The 19506-nt window shown below is 50.0% G+C and overlaps 4 protein-coding genes across 5 annotated transcripts in view; 3 read left to right on the forward strand and 1 right to left on the reverse strand.

Moving 5' to 3' along the window:
* The window catches only part of LOC131260164 (NADH dehydrogenase [ubiquinone] 1 alpha subcomplex subunit 6), a 115627-nt gene that overhangs the window by 43001 nt on the left and 53120 nt on the right, over nt 1–19506 (forward strand). The gene's annotated exons all lie outside the window — the stretch shown is intronic.
* LOC131260127 (uncharacterized) lies at nt 732–10121 on the forward strand. The gene is made up of 5 exons (XM_058261795.1): nt 732–861; nt 4691–4887; nt 4959–5593; nt 5661–5861; nt 5939–10121. The coding sequence occupies exons 1-5, from the start codon at nt 732–734 to the stop codon at nt 10119–10121; spliced, it is 5346 nt and encodes a 1781-aa protein (XP_058117778.1).
* Nucleotides 12793–17407, forward strand: LOC131260130 (glycine dehydrogenase (decarboxylating), mitochondrial). The gene is made up of 4 exons (XM_058261798.1): nt 12793–13356; nt 13487–13565; nt 14578–17168; nt 17230–17407. The coding sequence occupies exons 1-4, from the start codon at nt 13129–13131 to the stop codon at nt 17341–17343; spliced, it is 3012 nt and encodes a 1003-aa protein (XP_058117781.1). The 5' UTR covers nt 12793–13128; the 3' UTR covers nt 17344–17407.
* Nucleotides 17395–19199, reverse strand: LOC131260139 (ruvB-like helicase 1). 2 transcript variants are annotated; one of them, XM_058261811.1, is made up of 2 exons: nt 19098–19199; nt 17395–19013 (listed from the first exon to the last, which is right to left on the reverse strand). In XM_058261811.1, exon 2 carries the CDS (start codon nt 18862–18864, stop codon nt 17494–17496), a length of 1371 nt encoding a protein of 456 aa, XP_058117794.1. In that variant the 5' UTR covers nt 18865–19013; nt 19098–19199; the 3' UTR covers nt 17395–17493. The 2 variants fall into 2 exon arrangements, with proteins under 2 accessions (XP_058117794.1, XP_058117795.1); XM_058261812.1 differs by having other exon boundaries at nt 17395–19016; nt 19098–19196.

Below are 19506 nucleotides of genomic sequence, written 5' to 3' on the forward strand. Positions count from 1 at the left end.
ATTGAAACCGTTGTGTTTTACCTCATTTTGGAGGAAGTACAATTAATTTGAGGATGAACAAGATAAAGCATTGTAAATTTAATCAACGAACGAGAACTAAACCCCCACGTGTTAACCGGATTTTTAAGATTGTGTAAGAGAAAATCCATCCGCTTTCATACATTCAATATTCATATGCTTTAATCTCGATCGCGCATAAAATCCTTCAGCAGGACAATCAGGTCCGGTCTTCCCTACCGACGGTCGGACATAACCGTAAACTGAAGTTTCGTTACCGAATCCCTTCTGCTTTCAATCGGCCTCGGTTACTACATTCCCATTACATCGACTCAATCATCTTTCACTAGATCGAAAGCCGCATTCATGGTCATGCTTTTACGACAAATTGATCCAGACGTGCGTTTCGAATTTGAGACCCCAAATTCCTTGCTCCCAAACACACACACACATACATCAATACACCATGCCGATGATGCTCATTACGTTCCGTTTTTACGAACACCCAACAGTGTCGAGTGCGGAGCGGGTTGGTGGTCTAGGGTCGTAGCGGGCCCGGTTGTCCCGTGTAGGAATGGAATTTACGAGCGCCATGATTCATGGTGCCGCCCAGCAAAGGACCGAACCGCACACCGCCCGCCCCGCCGACCCCCGGCTGGAGTGCCAATCAGCAGTGCCACTCGGACTGCCACCCCGTGCCCACCGTGCCCCGGACCGGCCGGCCAGCTCTTGACATGAGTTTTCTCTTCAGCTCGATTAAGAATCTCACCGTCGGTGGAGCTGCGGCACCGAACGCGTCTGCCGCCACCGCCGCCACCACCCCGACCGCGGCCACCGTCAGCCCCATCGTGAGCTGCTACCAAGGTATCGTGCGCGGACGAGGGGGAGGAGAGGGAGGGGGGGTGAGGCACAATGTCTTCACCAGAGGCCGGAAGTCATCCCCAACCCGTGCCGGCGTGCTGGGTGGCGCTTTTCCACTTTATCGCTTTTATAACTTACGCTCGCCCATCCCATTCCGCTTCCTGCCGCTCGAACACCATCACGCCTCTCTCCGGCGGAGTCCTCGGCGTTTTATTGCATGAGTTCATTGTTGAATTGTTTTTCTTTTTCATTTTTTTTTTATGAATCAATGTCAAGCCACGTTGCCACGTGTCGGATAGAATGAAAAGGAGCAATCGGCCGGAGGCTGAAAATAAACTCCCCCCTTTTACAACCACCCACTGGTTGACCATTGATTCATAAGCGATTGTTAAAAGTTAATGTTCGATAGCATGTGTCAGTCGTGTTTGTTGTCTGGTCCGGGGCTGGACGACACGGATTATGCTGCCAATTTGTTACATAGTCATGTTTCATGTAGTTTTTTCCGTCAGCCGGATAATTGGTGATGGCTTTGGAACCCATTAACCCTAACCATAAGTTCAAATAGATTTTATCTACCGGGGAACTTTAATCTGCAATAAATCAAAATTAAAATTTTATCCTAGTTATTAGCTCCATTATATGAATCTCTTCCTTTTGTTTCCTAGTAACACATTGCTAAAAAGAGCTTTTGCCTCATCATCATTTAAATATCCTATTTAGTTTAGTTTGATCCTTTAATTAACAAGCGTATTTTAGAAACCTATAACCTTTAATGAGTTATATACAGATGTAGCAATTAAATAACTTTGTCTAAGCAGCAAAATACCGTCTTTTGCAAACAGAATAATAAAACCCTCTCTTCGTTTAGGTTGCTTTGATGCAACATTGTTAGAAAGAAAACCATTTTTGCCCACACGTCCTGCTCATTGGCAGCCCACACCAGTCACTGTCAGGAGCACCATAGGCCAGCTTCCGTTTGTGTAGACTTCAGTGGAAATCCTTCATGTCGGGGATCTTTTTGCTACTTGCATTTTTCCTCCCATCCCCACAGCTCGCAGGTACTAACTGGAGCGAAGTAAATTAGAAAGGATGTGCCCGCTCTTGCCGAAAGGCGAAACGATTGCGAACAAAGCTCTGCCCAACAGGAACCCGTCCCGTCTGCAAAGTAACTCTACGTTTGCCCGTTTTCTCCAGAAGGGCAAACAAGTATCCACTTCAACAACCTTTCGCCCACTGCGTTTTCTCTCGTCTTTTTTCCTTCACCCTATTGTGCTGCTAGTGGACTAGCCCGGTGAGGGAAGTTGCTCTTCTGACTTCTACACGCGCGCCCCCGGGGCTTGCCACAGTGAACATCGGCGGTAGAGTTCATCAACAGCTTGAAAAGCCACCGGCAACAAATGAAAATCTTCCGCCTCCCTTTTGCGGGTGCGCGTGTCCTGTATGCGTCGAATGATCTCCCCGCACAAAGGCGTAGGCCGAGTTCCTCTTATCGTTTCCAATTTATGCCCACTCGTATCAATTTTGTAACACCATCTTTATCGCTTTTTTCCCGGCCCCTCCCTCCGGCGCACGACGTCTCACGGTTGTCGACCTTTGCCGAGGTGCCGCGTCCATGAAACAAACTGTGGTAAGCACGGCTCGATGTGTTCGAGGCCGAGGAGAGGACCTATTTTTGTCATCGCCATCGACAGGTTCCCCCCTAATGCGCTCCGTGCTCCAAAATGAATAGTTAATCGAATGGAAATGAATGAATGAAAGGAAACTTTAGGACCGGCGTGGGTTTGATGCTGATGGAAAAATGTCCCGAAGCATCGGCGAAGCCTAGGTCACCTGCCACTTGCCAGCCCGTCACATCGAGCGCACGGTTCGAAAAGGTTTCGGCCAGTTTTCCAACGGTACCGGCGAGGTAGGGAAAAGTTTGGTGTAAATTCAATTTGCATCCTTACAACGGCCGGCTGGCAGCCAGACTTGTGCTTGCTGGCACAAGTTGGCAGGGCGTGCGAAAGATTTAAGGCAATTTAAAATAAATCAAAGCAAAATAAAAGATCATCAAAAAGGGGAAGGAAACTAAGAAATTAACTTACAAATCGTAATGTTAAACCCCGTCCAATCCTAGGATTAAACATAGGCTGAACAAAAACAACAGGGATTGTTCAAGGTCGATGGCCACTGATAACCTATGTATGCTGATAGGACATTTAAATATTCCCTCCGATCCTAGTAGATCGTTTAAAAACCCCGTTTGGTTTTTTACTATTTCCTTTTAATGATTTCCAGCGGTTTCCATCGAACGACCCTAAAGGACGAACCGGACGGAGCATTAATCTCAATTTGTACCGTGACTTCTGCTCCCTGGTGGCTGAAGAAGTCTTTCCCATGTTTATTTTTTTTCTTTTGCACATTGCACAGTCACTTCGTCACTGCGGGTGGAGGAGTTTTTCCGGTTCTGTTTATTTTAGAGGGCAATTTTATTTCTTCATCATTCGCAGTAAAAACTCGCTTCGTCGATAGCGCCATAGCAGCATCAGCACCATCGTCATCATCCGCGAAGGGCAACAGGTTGGAAAATTTCGCGGAAAAGTTAATCTCCCGCGCACTCCCTGTGGCTTCGAGTTTCGCAACCGTCAGGCTCGGAACGGATGTCTTCGTTTTGGCCATTTGTTTATCCGCGCGTGTCTGCGATGATCGTTCCAAACCCGTTGTGTGCGACTTCGGTGACGGCCGGGAAACGAATTACTTGCCTCGCAGTTACTAATCCCAACCGGCTGGTGTGAATGGTTTCGGCCGTGTATTTAGCGGATGCAGATTAGTTCCGTCTATAAATAGTCATCCGGTTCGGTGATGTTCATCCGTTTAGCTTTTATTCGTTCGTGCCACTTGGGGATTGATACCGGCGTTGTCCACAAACAAAAGCTCCCGCGACATTGTTTCATCTTTTCCCTCGGCGCAGGAAACTGTAGCGCACTTTGTATGCAAAAGAGCTTCAAACAAGAAAGTAATTTGGCAAATTCAATTTATTCGCGGCTACCGACCAGCAAAACGGACCGCCTTTCATCGTTGGCCCGGTAGCGGACAGGCGGGCTATTTATGGCTCCGGGCCTACCGTACGGTTGAAAAATGAGGTGCTAACGCATGTTGAGAGCCCAATCCGCCGGCGCCGGATTTTTCCCGGTAACCACCTGGCATCCGTGGGCGGAAGAAAAGTTTTTGTCTCTTTGACTTTTGCTTGCACCTTCTCCCGCGCAAACGATTTCCCGGGAAACCCGATACGGTTTCCTTGGTGGCAACCGTGACGTCTTTGTGATTGCTTCCTGCAAAGATGGCTGTTCGAATAAGCATAACGGAAATACGACAATCACGTCCTCCCGTGCCGGTGTTGCGTGTTGCAAATTTATCTTTCCTTTATCTCTTTCCATCTCTATTGAAGATTATAAAATGATAACCTTAGATTTACTGCTCATTTGGCTTCACGTTCGGGGCATTATTGCACGATTTTATCAGCGTCAGCTTTTAATTAGATTCAATATTTATTCTATAACACATTCTAAACAACCATCATACATCTTGATAATTAAATTTCATTAATAGGAAAGATTTCATTTAACCCTAAATAGATGCAAAAATCGCAATAATTCCGCTAATGTTGCAAAAAAAAATTGCATCCTCTTAGTTTATATTTCATTCAAACTAGTTAATATTTCAAGAAGTTCTAGTTAAAGTCTTTCAATTTCTTTTTTATGTTTCCCAAGCACGAACAATACAATAGATCGCTTGGTATTTCTACAATCTCACTTACTAGCTCGATTTTTTTTGCCCTTTGAATCGCTTGCAGAGTCGGAAGAAATGCGTTTCAATGCGTTATCACCACCTCCACCTCCACCACCACCACCCTCGGCCTCCAGCTCCGACTACAATCTCAGCAAAAAGATGGGCGTGCCGGACACGCAGTCAGACTTCAACCAGTGGCTACACGCGATGAAGATGGTGGCCCGCCTGCCCGGCGGAATGCCATCCGAGTTCCGACGTAAGGTAAGGTTCACCTCGCTCATCCCTTCGGCATGTTTAGATAGTCTGATAATGTCTTCTGTGATTTCCAACAGCTATGGTTAGCCCTTGCCGATCGTTACCTGAAGACACGATCGCTCAACTGGGAGGAAGAGTCAACGAAATGTCTAAGCGAACAGTCGGACGAGGATGACGAGGAGTTGGGCATCCAGATCGTGAAGGATCTACACCGGACGGGTTCGAGTCTGTGCTCCGGTCCGTCCGGGACGATAAACCAGGGAAAACTGAAGCGGGTTCTGCTCGGTTACTCACGCTTCAACCCGGAGGTCGGCTACTGCCAGGGTTTCAACATGCTGGGCGCCCTGATCCTGCAGGTGATGGACAAGAACGAGTCGGACTCGATCAAGGTGATGATCCTGCTGATCGAGGGGCTGCTGCCGGCGGGCTACTTCTGCGGATCGCTCGGTGGCCTCCAGGCTGATATGGCCGTGTTCCGCGATCTGCTCGGTACGCGCCTACCGAAGTTGGCTCGCCACCTGCAGAAACTACAGGGACCGGAGGGGGCGTTCGAACCACCGCTCACCAATGTGTTCACCATGCAGTGGTTCCTGACGCTGTTCTGCACCTGCCTGCCTATACCGCTGGTACTGCGCGTTTGGGATCTGATACTGATCGAAGGCAGTGATGTGCTACTCCGGACCGCGCTAGCTATCTGGGGAATCTTAGAGAGGTAGAGCGGAGTGTGGGCGGCCACGTTAACCACAACAAACTTTCAACGAGAATTTTTCTAATTCTAGCAAAATCCTAGCCACGAAAACGGCGGATGACTTCTACTGCCGGATGGGGGCGCTCTCGTCGGAGCTGGTCAATGGGAGTCTGGTGGACTCGAACGGGCTAATACAACGGGTAGTAGACATTGGACCAATAGCAGACCTCGAAAAGCTGCGCGAAAAGCACCTAAACAGTATTACTCAACTGAAGGATTCTTCCAATCTCAAGTAATTGAACAAATCAACGCGCAATTGCGACCATTGAACGAGAACGTGAGTTTAATGGATTTGCGTATCTCTTTCAGGATTTTCTACTCCGACGACGAAGGCGAATCGGATGAAGACTCTCGGCTGGCAGTGACGGCCACGGCCTGGGGATTACGATCCGGTAGGCGCGCATCGCTCGGCATACCACCGAACTTTGCACGTGCCGAAGGCAAGGAGAAGATAAACCTGGACATCTCCCTTCTGAAAAAGCAGTACGATAAGCTGCGAGAACGGCAACGACAGGCACACATCATCCTAACCGCGGCCGTCGCCCGTCAACCGACCAATCCTGCCCCGAACAGTGGCACGCTGCAGGTGAACCAGCTGCTCGTTGGCAAAAATGCCCTACTCAGTGCGAAGGGTAAACGGTTGGGGCCACCACAGGGAGCGGTACCCCCGGTCCGGTCGTCAAAGTCATCGAAACAGTCGAGCAAACAGGGATCCCAGAGTGGACCAAAGTCTCCGAAGCCGGTGGAAACGCTACACTGGAAGGACATGGACGAGACGAAGGCTCGCCGGAACAGTCTCAAGTGGAAAGATCTGCCAAAAGAGTCGCCATCGAAGAAGAGCACGCGTGACATCGATGCGCCGAAGAGTACCGATTCACCAAAGTTGAAAAAGTCTTCAAGCGCGTCCTCCGCCATCAGTAACCTCTCGGAGACGGGCAGCAGTGGAGGTGACGGAGGATCGTCTGGCGCAAGGGCAGGTGCCCTGAAGCGCCGCAGTGAGTCGTCGTCCTACAGCGAAGAGTCGGACGCGGAGTCTAGCACCAGTACGTCACTGTGCGATGACGACAATCAACCTTTGAGTGCATCCTCGCTGGAGGCATCACCGATGAAACGGCGACTAACGCCCGAATCCAGCATCCGCGAAGTGCCTGACGAGGAGCGGTTGATTCTGATCGTCCCCAGCGACAGTGAGCTGACGGACATTAAAGAGGAACCATCATCCTGTGGCGAAGAAGAGGATGTCGAGTTAAGTCGGGCGTCCGAACAGGACGATCTCGTGCCGGTTGGCAGTGAGCTGATCAGTCCAGCGTCGGATCTCGACAGGAGACCGACTCCCGTGCCTCCCATTCTTCAGGAGCCGGAGGATAAATCCCTCTCTATAGCCATCACTAGCACCAGCCAGCTGTCACCAATCCCAGATATTACCAAGTACGTTAGCATGTCCACGATCAGCCCGCTCAAGACGCCGTCCTCGCTGATGGATTACTCGGACTACCTGGCGAATATACCAACCGACAGCACAGTGACTGTCGAACCCAGCAGGAGTGTCGCCAAGGTGGAGGCACAGGATACGCCAGCGGCGTTCAAAGTCAGTGACGAAGGAGTCACGAACGAGCTGTTTGAGCGCATCAACGTTGGTGCTGCCGAGCGTCCTAGCAAGCTGGATCTGAACGTGATCAAGGAGCGTAAGGTGAGCGAATCGCTTGTCACTACCACCGAAAGTGTTTTGGACAGGAGTGATGCCACCTCGAAACTGGACAACTATAGCTTTACCAATATCTCCAACCGGTCATCGATGTCGTCGTCGTTCGTGCTGGAATTGCCAATCAAAACTAGTCTGCAGCAGGACAGCCCACTGCTTCCACCGAGCGTTGATCTTTCCGCGGTGGTACCACCGGTCGAACCAACTAAGCAACCCAAGTATCGCATCGCTGACGCTCCAAGCACCCCTACGCCGCAGGAGGAACAGGGTCCTGAAAGTCCGGAGGACGTCGAACGGTACCTTGCCAATCGGGTAAAGTTTCTCAAAGAGAAGTCCTTCTCGATGGACGACCCGATCAAGATCGAGGAGCTACCACCCGAAGATATCACAAAGCGGTCCGCCTCGGAGGGCCTTGTAGCGGTGGACGCGAATGCGCTCAAGAGTGACAAGATGCTAGAGATTATCAAGGAGAACTCGCTAATTCTCGGCCGGATAGTACGGAAGGGGCGTGATCAGGACGAACAGCGTACCGATCGACTGATTAAAGAGGACGCCTCGGAGATGCTGATCAAAACGATTGAGCAGTTGCCAAGCTTGCATCTGGACGAAGAATCGCTAGATATCCGGATTAGCCATAGCGTAGAAGAAATGTTGGAAAAAACGCAACCTGCAGACACCCGGCCTGCAGTCTCGCCGTATAGGGTAAAGTTCGAGGAGGACATACCGGTGCCTCCCGAGGAAACAGTCGTGAGTGACGATATCAAATCCAAAACGGATCTGCTGATCCAACGAACTGAAGAGCAGCTAGCAAGGTTTGCACCACCCGAACCGACTTACTACGTTCGCAAGGATAACTTCCGGGAAATTATAACGCCAGAGGAGGAAAAGGTGGATCCTCTACCAAGAGAAGCACCAGAACCTGCTCCACCGACGACGATGCCAGCGGTAACGAAACCAACATCTCCACCACCTGCACCAATACCCTTACCTGCACCGAAATCACCTCCGGCAAACATCACCCTGCCAGAGCCGGAGGTGGAACCGCTTAACCTTAGCTTTAACGCCATCGATACGAGGGCGGTGTCTTCCAAGACGGAGGAATTGATCAAGAAAACGGAGGAACAACTAGCGCGCTTTCGTACGCACGACAAGAAGCTGATCGACAAGTTGGAAAAGCGGCTTTCGCTGATCGACATGAAACTAACCGACGAAATGGCCACTCCCTCGGTGACTTCAGTGGCCTCGAGTAAGACGGAGGAGATTCTGAAGAAATCTGAGGAACAAATCTCACGCCTGCTGGCACGAAAGTCGCCCACCCGGTTCAAACTGGACAGCGACCTCGCCGACCTGAAACCAATCAGCCTGAAGACGGAGGAGTTGATCAAGAAAACGGACGAACAGTTGGCCCGGTTCAAGGCGGCAGCGGAGAGTACGGCCGAGAAGCGCAAGAGCCGGCACGAGATCGACGAGCTGCTAAAGCCGGCGGACGGTGGGGGTGAGAAAATACTGAGCCGTTCGTGTGAGTCCATCCGTAGCGAGTCGTTCACGGACAAGGACCCGGAGGAGGCTGGCATCATTCGGCACGCACAGGAAGAGATCTTGCGTACGATCCGGATCCCGGAGGAGGTACGTACCTCGAAAACGGACGAACTTATCAAAGGCATCGAGGATGGCAAGATCAAGGTCGGTGACGACTACATTACGACGATCAAGACGATCGACTACCTGAAGCGTTCGAATGCGAACATGCTAGCAACGCTATCGTCGATCGAAAGCTCGATCAAAGCGATCGACGGCTACTGCGATTACGAATCAGACATTCAGTCGGATCGCATCAGCGATACGATCGACAATCTGGAAAAATCACTTAAGCAATTCGAGAACCACAGCGTGACAACTTCGGCAGTCAGCAGCAGTACCACCTCGAGCGTCACCAGCACGGTGACGAATTGCTGTACGACTGAACCACCGCTGGTGATGGTCCACGACTATTCCACCACGCACGAGGGACGCTGTCGGCCGACTTCCTGTAACCGACCGAGTAGGCCTCGCAAACGAAAGGAGTACTCGCCCCGCCGGCGGAAGGACAAAGATCGCGATGGAGACAAGAGTGGAAGTGTGCGGCCGCGCGGCAAGGACCACAGCAGCGACTACTCCTCGGACAATCAGTCGCTCGATCGCGATCGCGAGTCACCCAAGACGTATACGTACGCCTCGTACTACAGTCATTCACCCCCCATATCTCCCCGGCTGGTGTCGCCGGCTCGAAAGCTTCCCGAACCAAACGTCCGGCCAACGACACTCAAGAGCACCTCACATGATCGCTACACACTGAACCTTCAGCGAGACAGCACTGGTCCGCTGACAAAGTTCGACAAGTCACCATCATCGCCGGTCATCACCAAGGCCTACCTAGAGTCACTGAAGCCAGCTACGCCCGTCGCTTCCGGCCGCACAACCCGATCGGCAGAAAACTCACCCCCGTACAACCCTGCTCAGCCGCAAAACCCCTCCCTATCGCCAACGACTTCGGCCAGCATCGTCGGCCGATACCCGGGGTCGCTACGCAACGCCACCTACCACGACAGCGAGCCGCACTCGCACATCAAAAGCTGCGAGAATATCCTGATGCGGTTCGACTACGAGCGGATCTCCGCCATAGCGGCCAGCTTCCCGATTAGCAGCGCCCTCTCACCGTCGCCCACGAAGTACAGCAGCCTTGACTTCCAGCAGGACACTGGGCTTAACCTTGGGCTGGCCGCGTCACCCAACAAAAAGTCTCTACACTAAGCTCAACACGGACTAGGAATCAGCTTCCGGAAGCGACGAGAACCGGTGGAATTGGCACGCGCACTTGACACTCACTAGTATTTTACAGTTACGGATTTTACGTACACCCAGTCTCGGTCTTTCTCTCTATCTCCCTCAACTCTTTTTATCTGCCTATCCTCCCCTATGCTGCTTCTCGTTCATATGCACACTTTCATTTTCTGGAAACAATCCTTCTTCCTCCCGTGTAACCACAATTTCTGTGATAAACGAGCGTAATGCTTAAATTTTCCTTCTTGCACGAAGGACCAAATGCACGACCATTTAACCCAAAGGCAGCAGTATGCGATAGGAGTATCACCAGTAAACCGTTGTTATCCACAGCACCACAACTAGTCACTAGCGAATATCTTGAACATGGATGTTGGAAACCAGAAGCTCATAACATTTATCTGCACCTTAATGTACCACTCACCCTGGAAGAAGGATAAATTAGTGTCGATTCTACGCAACGCCACATTGTGTGGTCAAACGCGAACATGCTACTGCCCCTACCCTCAAGCTACCCGAACTTTCCTCGACCGAAACTTAGTTACTCTACAATTCTGCGACTATCTACATTAGATACGAATATGGTTGTATTATCGACACATTGCTGTTAACACAAAATCCAGATTGAGCGCGTAATGACCAAGCTGGCATCTCCGGATCGATCGACTAAGTGTTTATGTATCTGGGTGTAAATGCAACTGACATGAACTATGGTTGTTTGAGGAACGACATGAGTGATCTATTTTTCCTTTTAAGAAGTCAACTCTGAACGCCGAAACCATCCATCGCCGGGATTGTGGATGGTAGTATTATAAGCAAACTTAGAAAGTCCTTCGAAAAACAACACTGGCAAGCATAAAACCAACAATAAACACTGATCCGACTGACAGACGGTTAAAGTATCGGGAAACCCTTAAAAACAAAATAAAATATATTCACTCCATGCAGCATTGGGGCAATGCCGCCCTCTTTCGAATGTTGCTCGTTACACTTTACTTTTCTCCTTGCAAGAGCGTTTGTTGGTTACATTCATACTGTTCATTCACCTACCCTTATGCAAACAACGCCTGCACAGGATGAAGTCAGCCGCTTCGGACGACGACGTTGGAAAGAATACTACCGGCTGTACATCGTTATAGCAATCGAAATCGTTAAAACTTTTCTGCCCCGTTCGAATAATCTCGTCCTAACAACAAAAACCATTGATAATAAATTAATCTATATCGTTTTTTACTTTTAGCTGACGATTTAATGTAGCATTCAAACCAGTATGCAAGTACATTGTATAGTTATTCAAATTGCATTTTCTTACGAAACCGATGTATATTCGCCAAAGACACACACACAGTTTCACACACAAACGCGATTAACGAAAAACAAAAAGAAAACATCTACATAAGGAATCTAATCCTAAGAGCCAAGCAAACTTTCCTCTCAACGGCTGATGCTTGTCGTTTCCGGTTAGAAAATGGTGCACCACACATGTCATGAGTTTGCTACATCCGATTGCGCCGGATCCTGGCAAGACCGGCCGAACTGTGTATGTGTGTATGTGTGTGTGTGAGCTGGCTATATTAACGAGAGCAAATTGCATTTATTGGAATGGAAGTAATATTAGACAAAATATATATATATACACACGATGAGATAATCAGATCGTTTTCGTCTTGACCTCCTCATCCGAACATCAGGACCAAAGAGGCATCTTTGGGGTTTTCACCTTCAAAACTGTTGGCCGATTTTTGATAATACTTTAGTTTGTTGTTTTTACAGTTGTAACAAGTAAAGTATACCCTTGAGAAAGAGAATTATTTTGTTTTGAAAAATTTAGCTGTATAAAAGCAGGATTCACTCAACATTTTCGGGAACTTACTACAAATAACCCAATTGATAGCGATATCCTGTAGACGTCCTACAACAGGCTTGTATTCATCCTAGTAATCAGCAAACGTTCTCCTGGCGTACTACGACCGGCTCTTCGCCTCTCTCCCACGGTCCAATTCTGGCAGATAACGTACCAAACTGACCCCTGCTACGTAGGAGGGCAGCAAATGTGCACGCAGCAACATCGTCGCCACATCAACACTTATCGCATGGTCTACGAACGCTGTGTAATCCGTCGATGCCGTCCGTGCCACGTTCCACCTCTCCCGAGCTTCCGCACGATCATACCCCCCTAGGTATCAATCGGTGTCGGAGGTTACATTGATACACCGAAAGGTCCTTATTTTGAGAGCCATATGGGCGTCGGTCAGGTCACGTGATTCGTAGTAAGCCCGACCGAGACCACAAACGAGACGTCATCCATCAGCCACTCCGAGAATGATTCCGTCGTATCGGTTTTAAAGCAGGCCTTCGACTACTACTTCGACGATGATCGCCGAAAAATTTGACCAAAACAAACATCTCTTATCAGTGCCAATGGCTGGGAGTAATCTCAAATTCCCATACACCCGTACCAGGGTGTACGGCTTTGTGGAGCTCCGGAATGTTCCGGTCAATCGAATCCAATCGGGACCGATCGTACGTACGAACGGTACGATCGTTTCACTCGATTGCGGAATCTCCTGCCATCCGGGACGGCCTCGTATATAAACCATCGTCGACTCGGTCCCCGAGTTCAGTTCGTCCAAGTGCGGCAATCCTCCCGGTGGTTACGGGTCCCGGTACATCATCCGCATCCTTGGTGTTGATCCTGGTGTGAGTGCAGTGTATGTGTGTGCCTCCGTGGGTATGTCTGAGGTGATGCGATAGTGGACACCGTTAGGAAAACCAAACCAAGACGAGCCTCCACCTCCTGCGGAAAAAAGTCCGTAGCGTGTGATTGTGCAACACTAGCTGGTCGGTTAGATTAAGCCCAGTGCCCAGTGATCTTTTTGTGCGATGTGTTAGGTGACTACGGTGCGAGCAACGGACCCATTTTTACACTAGCAAACAAACAGCCTACGGCACCTTTTATCCAACGACGCCGATCGCAATGCAACGCACGATGATCCTCAGCAAACATGCCCTCTGTCGGACGGGTTTGCAGCGGTACGGGGCACTGCTGCCCCGGGTGGCCGCTAGTGTGCAGAGCAATCTACAGCTCCAGCGCTATCTGGCCACGGTGGAGGAGATTTTTCCCAACAAGCCGGACTTTGCCTCGCGCCATATCGGACCGCGCAAAACTGACGTCGTTACCATGCTGAACTCGATCGGATTCAAGGTGATTATCAGCGGTGCCGTACTGAGCGGTCGTGTTGGTGTGCAGCTTTAATTTGTGATTTGGTTTGTTTTAATGTAAATTTTTTAATTTGTTTGCTCTTTACATTTATGTTCTTGCACCTATCGCACAGTCCCTCGATGAGCTATCCGAGAAGGCAGTCCCGGATGCGATCAAGTTCAAACGTATTCTTAACATCGAGGATCCTTTGAGTGAGTATGATACTGAATAACTAAGAAAACTAAGTTTCTAAGCGTTTTATGAAAGTCACCAGTAAATTAAAATGGTTAAATGATCCTCGTACTAGTCTCATGAGTTCCGTTTGAAAATTTTTGCAATTTACTGCAACTAAAAAGAATTGGAAAAAAAAATCTTAAAGTAAGCCAATTGTACTCATAGCAAAATAATTTCACAATATTGTTTAAGTACGGATCAATCTATTTTGGCTCATGTGGGGCAAGCGAGTAGCGGATAATGATTAAATAAGTATACATCCCCTTTTTAAATATAATTGATTTCATAACTTGTTGGGCACGAATCGTGTAGACATTTAGTAATTATGTATTCAGTATTCTACTATCTTGCTTTATAAAGTTTAAGTGTATATTATGGGGTTTAAACCATCGAAGGAATACGATTTTAGACGAAATTTTGTAAAAAAAAATTAACCAGAAAGCCACAACAAGCATTCATTAATTTTCCATACATGCCTTTGCTAGTAGGCTTTACCCATTTTCGAGCCCTTGGAACACTAACATGAAAACATATTTTCATTCCGCGCCGTACGCTCATCGCGATAACCTCCCAAAGAATAGGTCAGCCGGACCACTGCGTCCACAACGTGGCACGGTCAACAACGTCGTTGTGGTCCGTCGGCATCTCCGTTGCTGACTCGTAATTTCCATCCTCACCAAGGCCTTTCGTTTACTAACACAAATGGAGCGCGCGTGTGGCTGGAAGCGACGGAAAGCGAAAGCGATCGCTATGGCAACGATGACGTGTGATGGCGATAGTATAAATCCTTTCGCTTCACCGCCGAAATGATGCTCTGCCTTCCCGGCCGCCGACACCAATGCCTACCGTCAAAGGCCACAAACACTGCCTGCCGATAAGACGTTATCTGTAGCGCGAGAGGACGTATTGTTCAGCATCCTGGAGTGTTTTTTCATTGGTTTTTTTTTTACACTAATCTGCGTTCTTCTTGATGTCATCCTTCCCTAACAGACGAGCACGAACTGATTGAGCGGATCCAACAGATCAGCAACCGGAACGAGGTATGGCGCTCCTACATCGGCATGGGCTACCACAATTGCCTGGTGCCGCACCCGATATTGCGCAATGTGTTCGAAAATCCTGGCTGGACAACACAGTACACCCCGTACCAGCCGGAGATCAGCCAGGGTCGGCTAGAGTCGCTGCTAAACTTCCAAACGCTCGTGACCGACATGACGGGGCTGGAGATCGCCAATGCTTCGCTCCTGGACGAGGGTACGGCGGCGGCCGAAGCCATGAGTCTCTGCTACCGCCACAACAAGCGCCGCAAGGTGTTCCTGTCGCGCAAGCTGCACCCGCAAACGGTGGCCGTAGTGAAGACCCGCCTTGAGGCGCTCGGCATCGAGGTAGTCTTCGGTTCGGTGAAGGAGATCGACTTTGGCGACCACGAGATCTCGGGTGTACTCATGCAGTACCCGGACACGTTCGGTGACGTGCAAGATTTCGAGCAGGTCTCGAAGGATTGCAAAAAGAATGGGACACTCGTGGTGGTGGCCACGGATTTACTGGCGCTCACGTTGCTCCGGCCACCGGCAGAGTTTGGCGCCGACATTGCGATCGGCTCGGCCCAACGGCTCGGTGTTCCGCTGGGTTACGGTGGACCACATGCCGCTTTCTTTGCCTGCAGGCAAAAGCTTACCCGGTTGATTCCCGGGCGTATGATCGGGGTGACACGCGACATGGACGGGGACGATGCGTACCGGTTAGCGCTGCAGACGCGCGAACAACACATTCGCCGCGACAAGGCGACCAGTAACATCTGCACGGCTCAGGCCCTGCTCGCAAACATGTCTGCCATGTACGCAATCTACCACGGACCCGAGGGCCTCAAGAACATCGCCAACCGAGTGCACAACTGTGCGCTTACGCTGAACGCTGGCATCGAGAAAGCTGGCCATCAGCAGCTCAACAAGGCGTTCTTCGACACACTACACGTGGTTCCGAACGGGATGACAACGGCCGAGATCAAGGCTCGGGCCGAGGAGAAGAAGATAAATTTGCGCTACTTTGACGACGACTCGATCGGTGTTTCTATGGACGAGACGGTGAAGACGTCGGATATCGCCGACCTGCTGTGGGTGTTCGGGTGCCCCGATATCGACAGTACCGTCGCCGATCCGCAGGCTACCAACCGCTCGATTCACAACACACAGTTCCGGCGCACATCGCCCTTCCTGACCCACCCGGTTTTCAACAAACACCACAGCGAATCGCGCATGGTGCGCTACATGAAGCAGCTGGAAAACAAAGACATCTCGCTGGTTCATTCGATGATCCCGCTCGGATCGTGCACGATGAAACTCAACTCGACCACCGAAATGATCCCTTGCTCGTTCCCCAACTTCACCGAGATCCATCCGTTCGCACCGCGCGAACAGGCGAAGGGCTACATGCAGATGTTTGCCGAGCTCGAGAAGGACCTGTGCGAAATCACCGGATACGACAAAATATCGTTCCAACCGAACAGTGGCGCACAGGGCGAGTACGCGGGTCTGCGGGCGATCCGTAGCTATCATATGTCGCGCGGGGAGCATCACCGAACGATCTGTCTGATTCCGGTCAGTGCACACGGTACAAATCCTGCCTCGGCCCAGATGGCCGGCATGAAGGTGGTGGCGATTCGCGTGAACAGCGCCACCGGCGTGATCGACGTCGAACACCTGAAAGAGAAACTGGAGGAAAACTCAAAAAATCTTTCCTGCCTGATGCTCACCTACCCATCGACGAACGGAATCTTCGAGGACAATGTGGTGGAGGTGTGCGACCTGGTGCACAAACACGGCGGCCAGGTGTACCTGGACGGTGCGAACATGAACGCCCAGGTTGGCCTATGCCGGCCGGGAGACTTCGGCAGCGACGTGTCGCATTTGAACCTGCACAAGACTTTCTGCATTCCGCACGGTGGTGGTGGCCCCGGTATGGGACCGATAGGAGTGAAAGCTCATCTAGCACCGTTCCTACCGACTCACCCCGTTATTGATCCGCATCCGGAGAACGATGGTCAGAGCTTCGGTGTGGTCAGTGCGGGACCGTACGGCTCTTCCGCTATCCTACCCATTTCCTGGTCGTACATCAAGCTAATGGGTGGTCGGGGCCTCCGGAGGGCAACGCAGGTGGCCATCCTCAATGCAAACTACATGTCCAAGCGACTCGAGAGTCACTACAAAACGCTTTACACCGATCCGAAGACGGGACTGGTGGCGCACGAGTTCATCATTGACGTGCGCGACTTCAAGAAGACGGCCAACATCGAGGCAGTGGACATTGCGAAGCGGCTGATGGACTATGGATTCCACGCGCCTACCATGTCGTGGCCGGTGTCCGGTACGCTCATGGTGGAACCGACCGAGTCGGAGGACAAGGAAGAGTTGGACCGTTTCTGTGATGCCATGATTTCGATTCGCAAAGAAATCCAAGACATTGAAGAGGGGCGGTTAGACGGCCGCGTTAATCCACTGAAAATGGCGCCACACACGCAGAAGCAAACCATTTCATCCGACTGGAATCGTCCGTACCCGCGGGAGTTGGGAGCTTTCCCAGCGGTAAGTGATATCGTCGGAAAGCATATGGACGGCCGTTTTCAATTCTTCTGTCTTTTTACAGCCCTTCGTTAAACCGGAAACGAAAATCTGGCCCACAGTGGGACGAATCGATGATCTGTACGGTGATAAGCATCTCGTCTGTACCTGTCCCCCTATGGTTCCCGACTACGAATAACGGTCCTGCTCGGAGACAGCTACAACAAATCAAATAAACTGACTTTTAATGTATTCCAACCACTGCAGGCCTCGGTCGATTTATTGTTCGTTTTTTACAAGCATCCGACACGTATATAATATTTGCAATTCCTGCCAACCGTATGTTGACCTACAGCATATACTTGGCGTTGTCGTCCTGCAAGAACTTCGCCGACCGTTTCGCATCAAGGAACAGGGAATGTACATCCATAATGTCATCTTTAGTGATCTGGGTGCGTCCGTTAACTTTGCTCGTCTGATTGGCCGGCGTCAATAGCTGGACGGCATAGCGGAGCGTCGTATTGGACCCGATTTCACTCAGCGCCAAAATGGCGGCATCCTCCACATTCAGCCCTTCCGTCTGTGCTCGCAGCCGGATGATCTGCTCCATTTCTCCTATGTTGTACGGTGACGTGCGTACAATCAATAAACGATCCAAGAGATCGAGTGGAATGCCATGAGGGGAAACTATGTCGTCCGTTCCGCGAATAACGCAACGTCCTCGGTTGGTGGCAAAAATAACGATTGGAGCAATCGCTGATTCTAACGATTTGTGCAGATACGTGAAACATTCCAGATCGAGCATATGGACCTCGTCAATAAACAGTACCCCTGGCACCAGCTCCGCAATCCCCTGATCGATGTACTTGTTGACGATCTTATTGATTTCCGTGCGCAACTTGTCGGTGATTTCCGTCTTCTTCGGTTTCATCATCTGTCCAACGATCGAGAGCACATCCTGACCGCCCTGCGGGCGTGCATTTGCCGCATCCAAATCGTGTAGTGTCACGTCCTGAACGACCTCCTTCTTCTTGTGCACTTCACCCTTCGGCAGTGGCACGTATTCTTCCGTTTCGAGATCAAATTCGGTGGCAAATGTGTCGCTGCGACCTTGGCGTTTCACTGCACCGCTGTTTGCTTCGATGTAGATAACGTCTCCAACTTCGACCTTCTCGCGTTGCAAAGTCTCGTAGATGCTTGGATCCAGCTTCAGCTGCTTGGTTCCTTTAGCTGTCTTCAAACCGATAACCACGTTGCTGATCGTTTTACCATACCCACCCATCGGGTTTTCCGTCTCAACGGGTGTCAGCTCAGTCACTTCGCCCTCGTAGACTTCCTTTGTTTCGCGAATACGAAGTCCAATCGAGCGCCGGAAGTTTTCCATTAGGACTTCGGTCTTCTTTATTTCACTGCTGAAAACCTCCGAACCCACCATCGGGCAGAACGGTACCTTATTGCCTAGCTCTTGCGCGATGGCCAGAGCGATAGCTGTCTTACCGGTACCGGGCGGTCCCGCAAGCAGCAGTGCACGACCCGACATTTTCTTCGATTTGATCAAATCCACCACGACACCGGCCGCCTCACGAGCATCCTTTTGTCCAACAAGCCCGGAAGCCATCTGAAGCGGCACACCGTTCTCATCCAAGCCCAATCCTTTCACATGGCTGTGGGCCGCGATACGTTGAGTTTTCACAGTACTTTTGACCTCCTCAATCTTCATCTTGGCTTTGGTGCTTAGTATTTATCGTGCAATGGGTCTACTTCGATTTGCGATGCGAAAATTGCAATGAAAGGGATGCGTGTTTAATGCCGGTAAACACACTGCCGCCGTATCCTTGGAGTTTCGGGTCCTTGTGTTGCTGTGGTTACCTGCTAGAGTTCATGAAGAAATTAGAAAATCCATAAAGCAACGCAAGTATAACTACAACACGATGTTAGAAACCGATGACCTACCGTTAGAACAGAGATTATTCGATCACAAACTTTATTTTTTGCAGATGCACAACTAAAACTGTTTGATTGAGTAAATTTCGCGGTCAATCTCAAAACATGCGGTTGAAGCGTCAAGTACTGCACCTACTTGTTCCGTTCCTCGTTTTGGAACCGTGCTGGGTGGGTTCGAAATTCCCTTTAACATCTTTCTTTTCTTTAGAAACATTAGTTCAGTGTCGTACAATATAAATTTATGTTTCTACAATCTTTTTTGCATAATCCCATGCATGTTCAACATAATTTTGTAAGTAAAGCAAGTACGAATCTATCCTTAAATTTAGACACCCCCATCACTAGAAGACAAGATTGACATAGGCTGTCAAACTTAAGGAGTTGATTACAAACCATAAGCACCAACACTTTTTCATGT

Source organism: Anopheles coustani, chromosome 3 (assembly GCF_943734705.1).
Source record: "Anopheles coustani chromosome 3, idAnoCousDA_361_x.2, whole genome shotgun sequence".
Lineage (NCBI taxonomy): Eukaryota > Metazoa > Arthropoda > Insecta > Diptera > Culicidae > Anopheles > Anopheles coustani.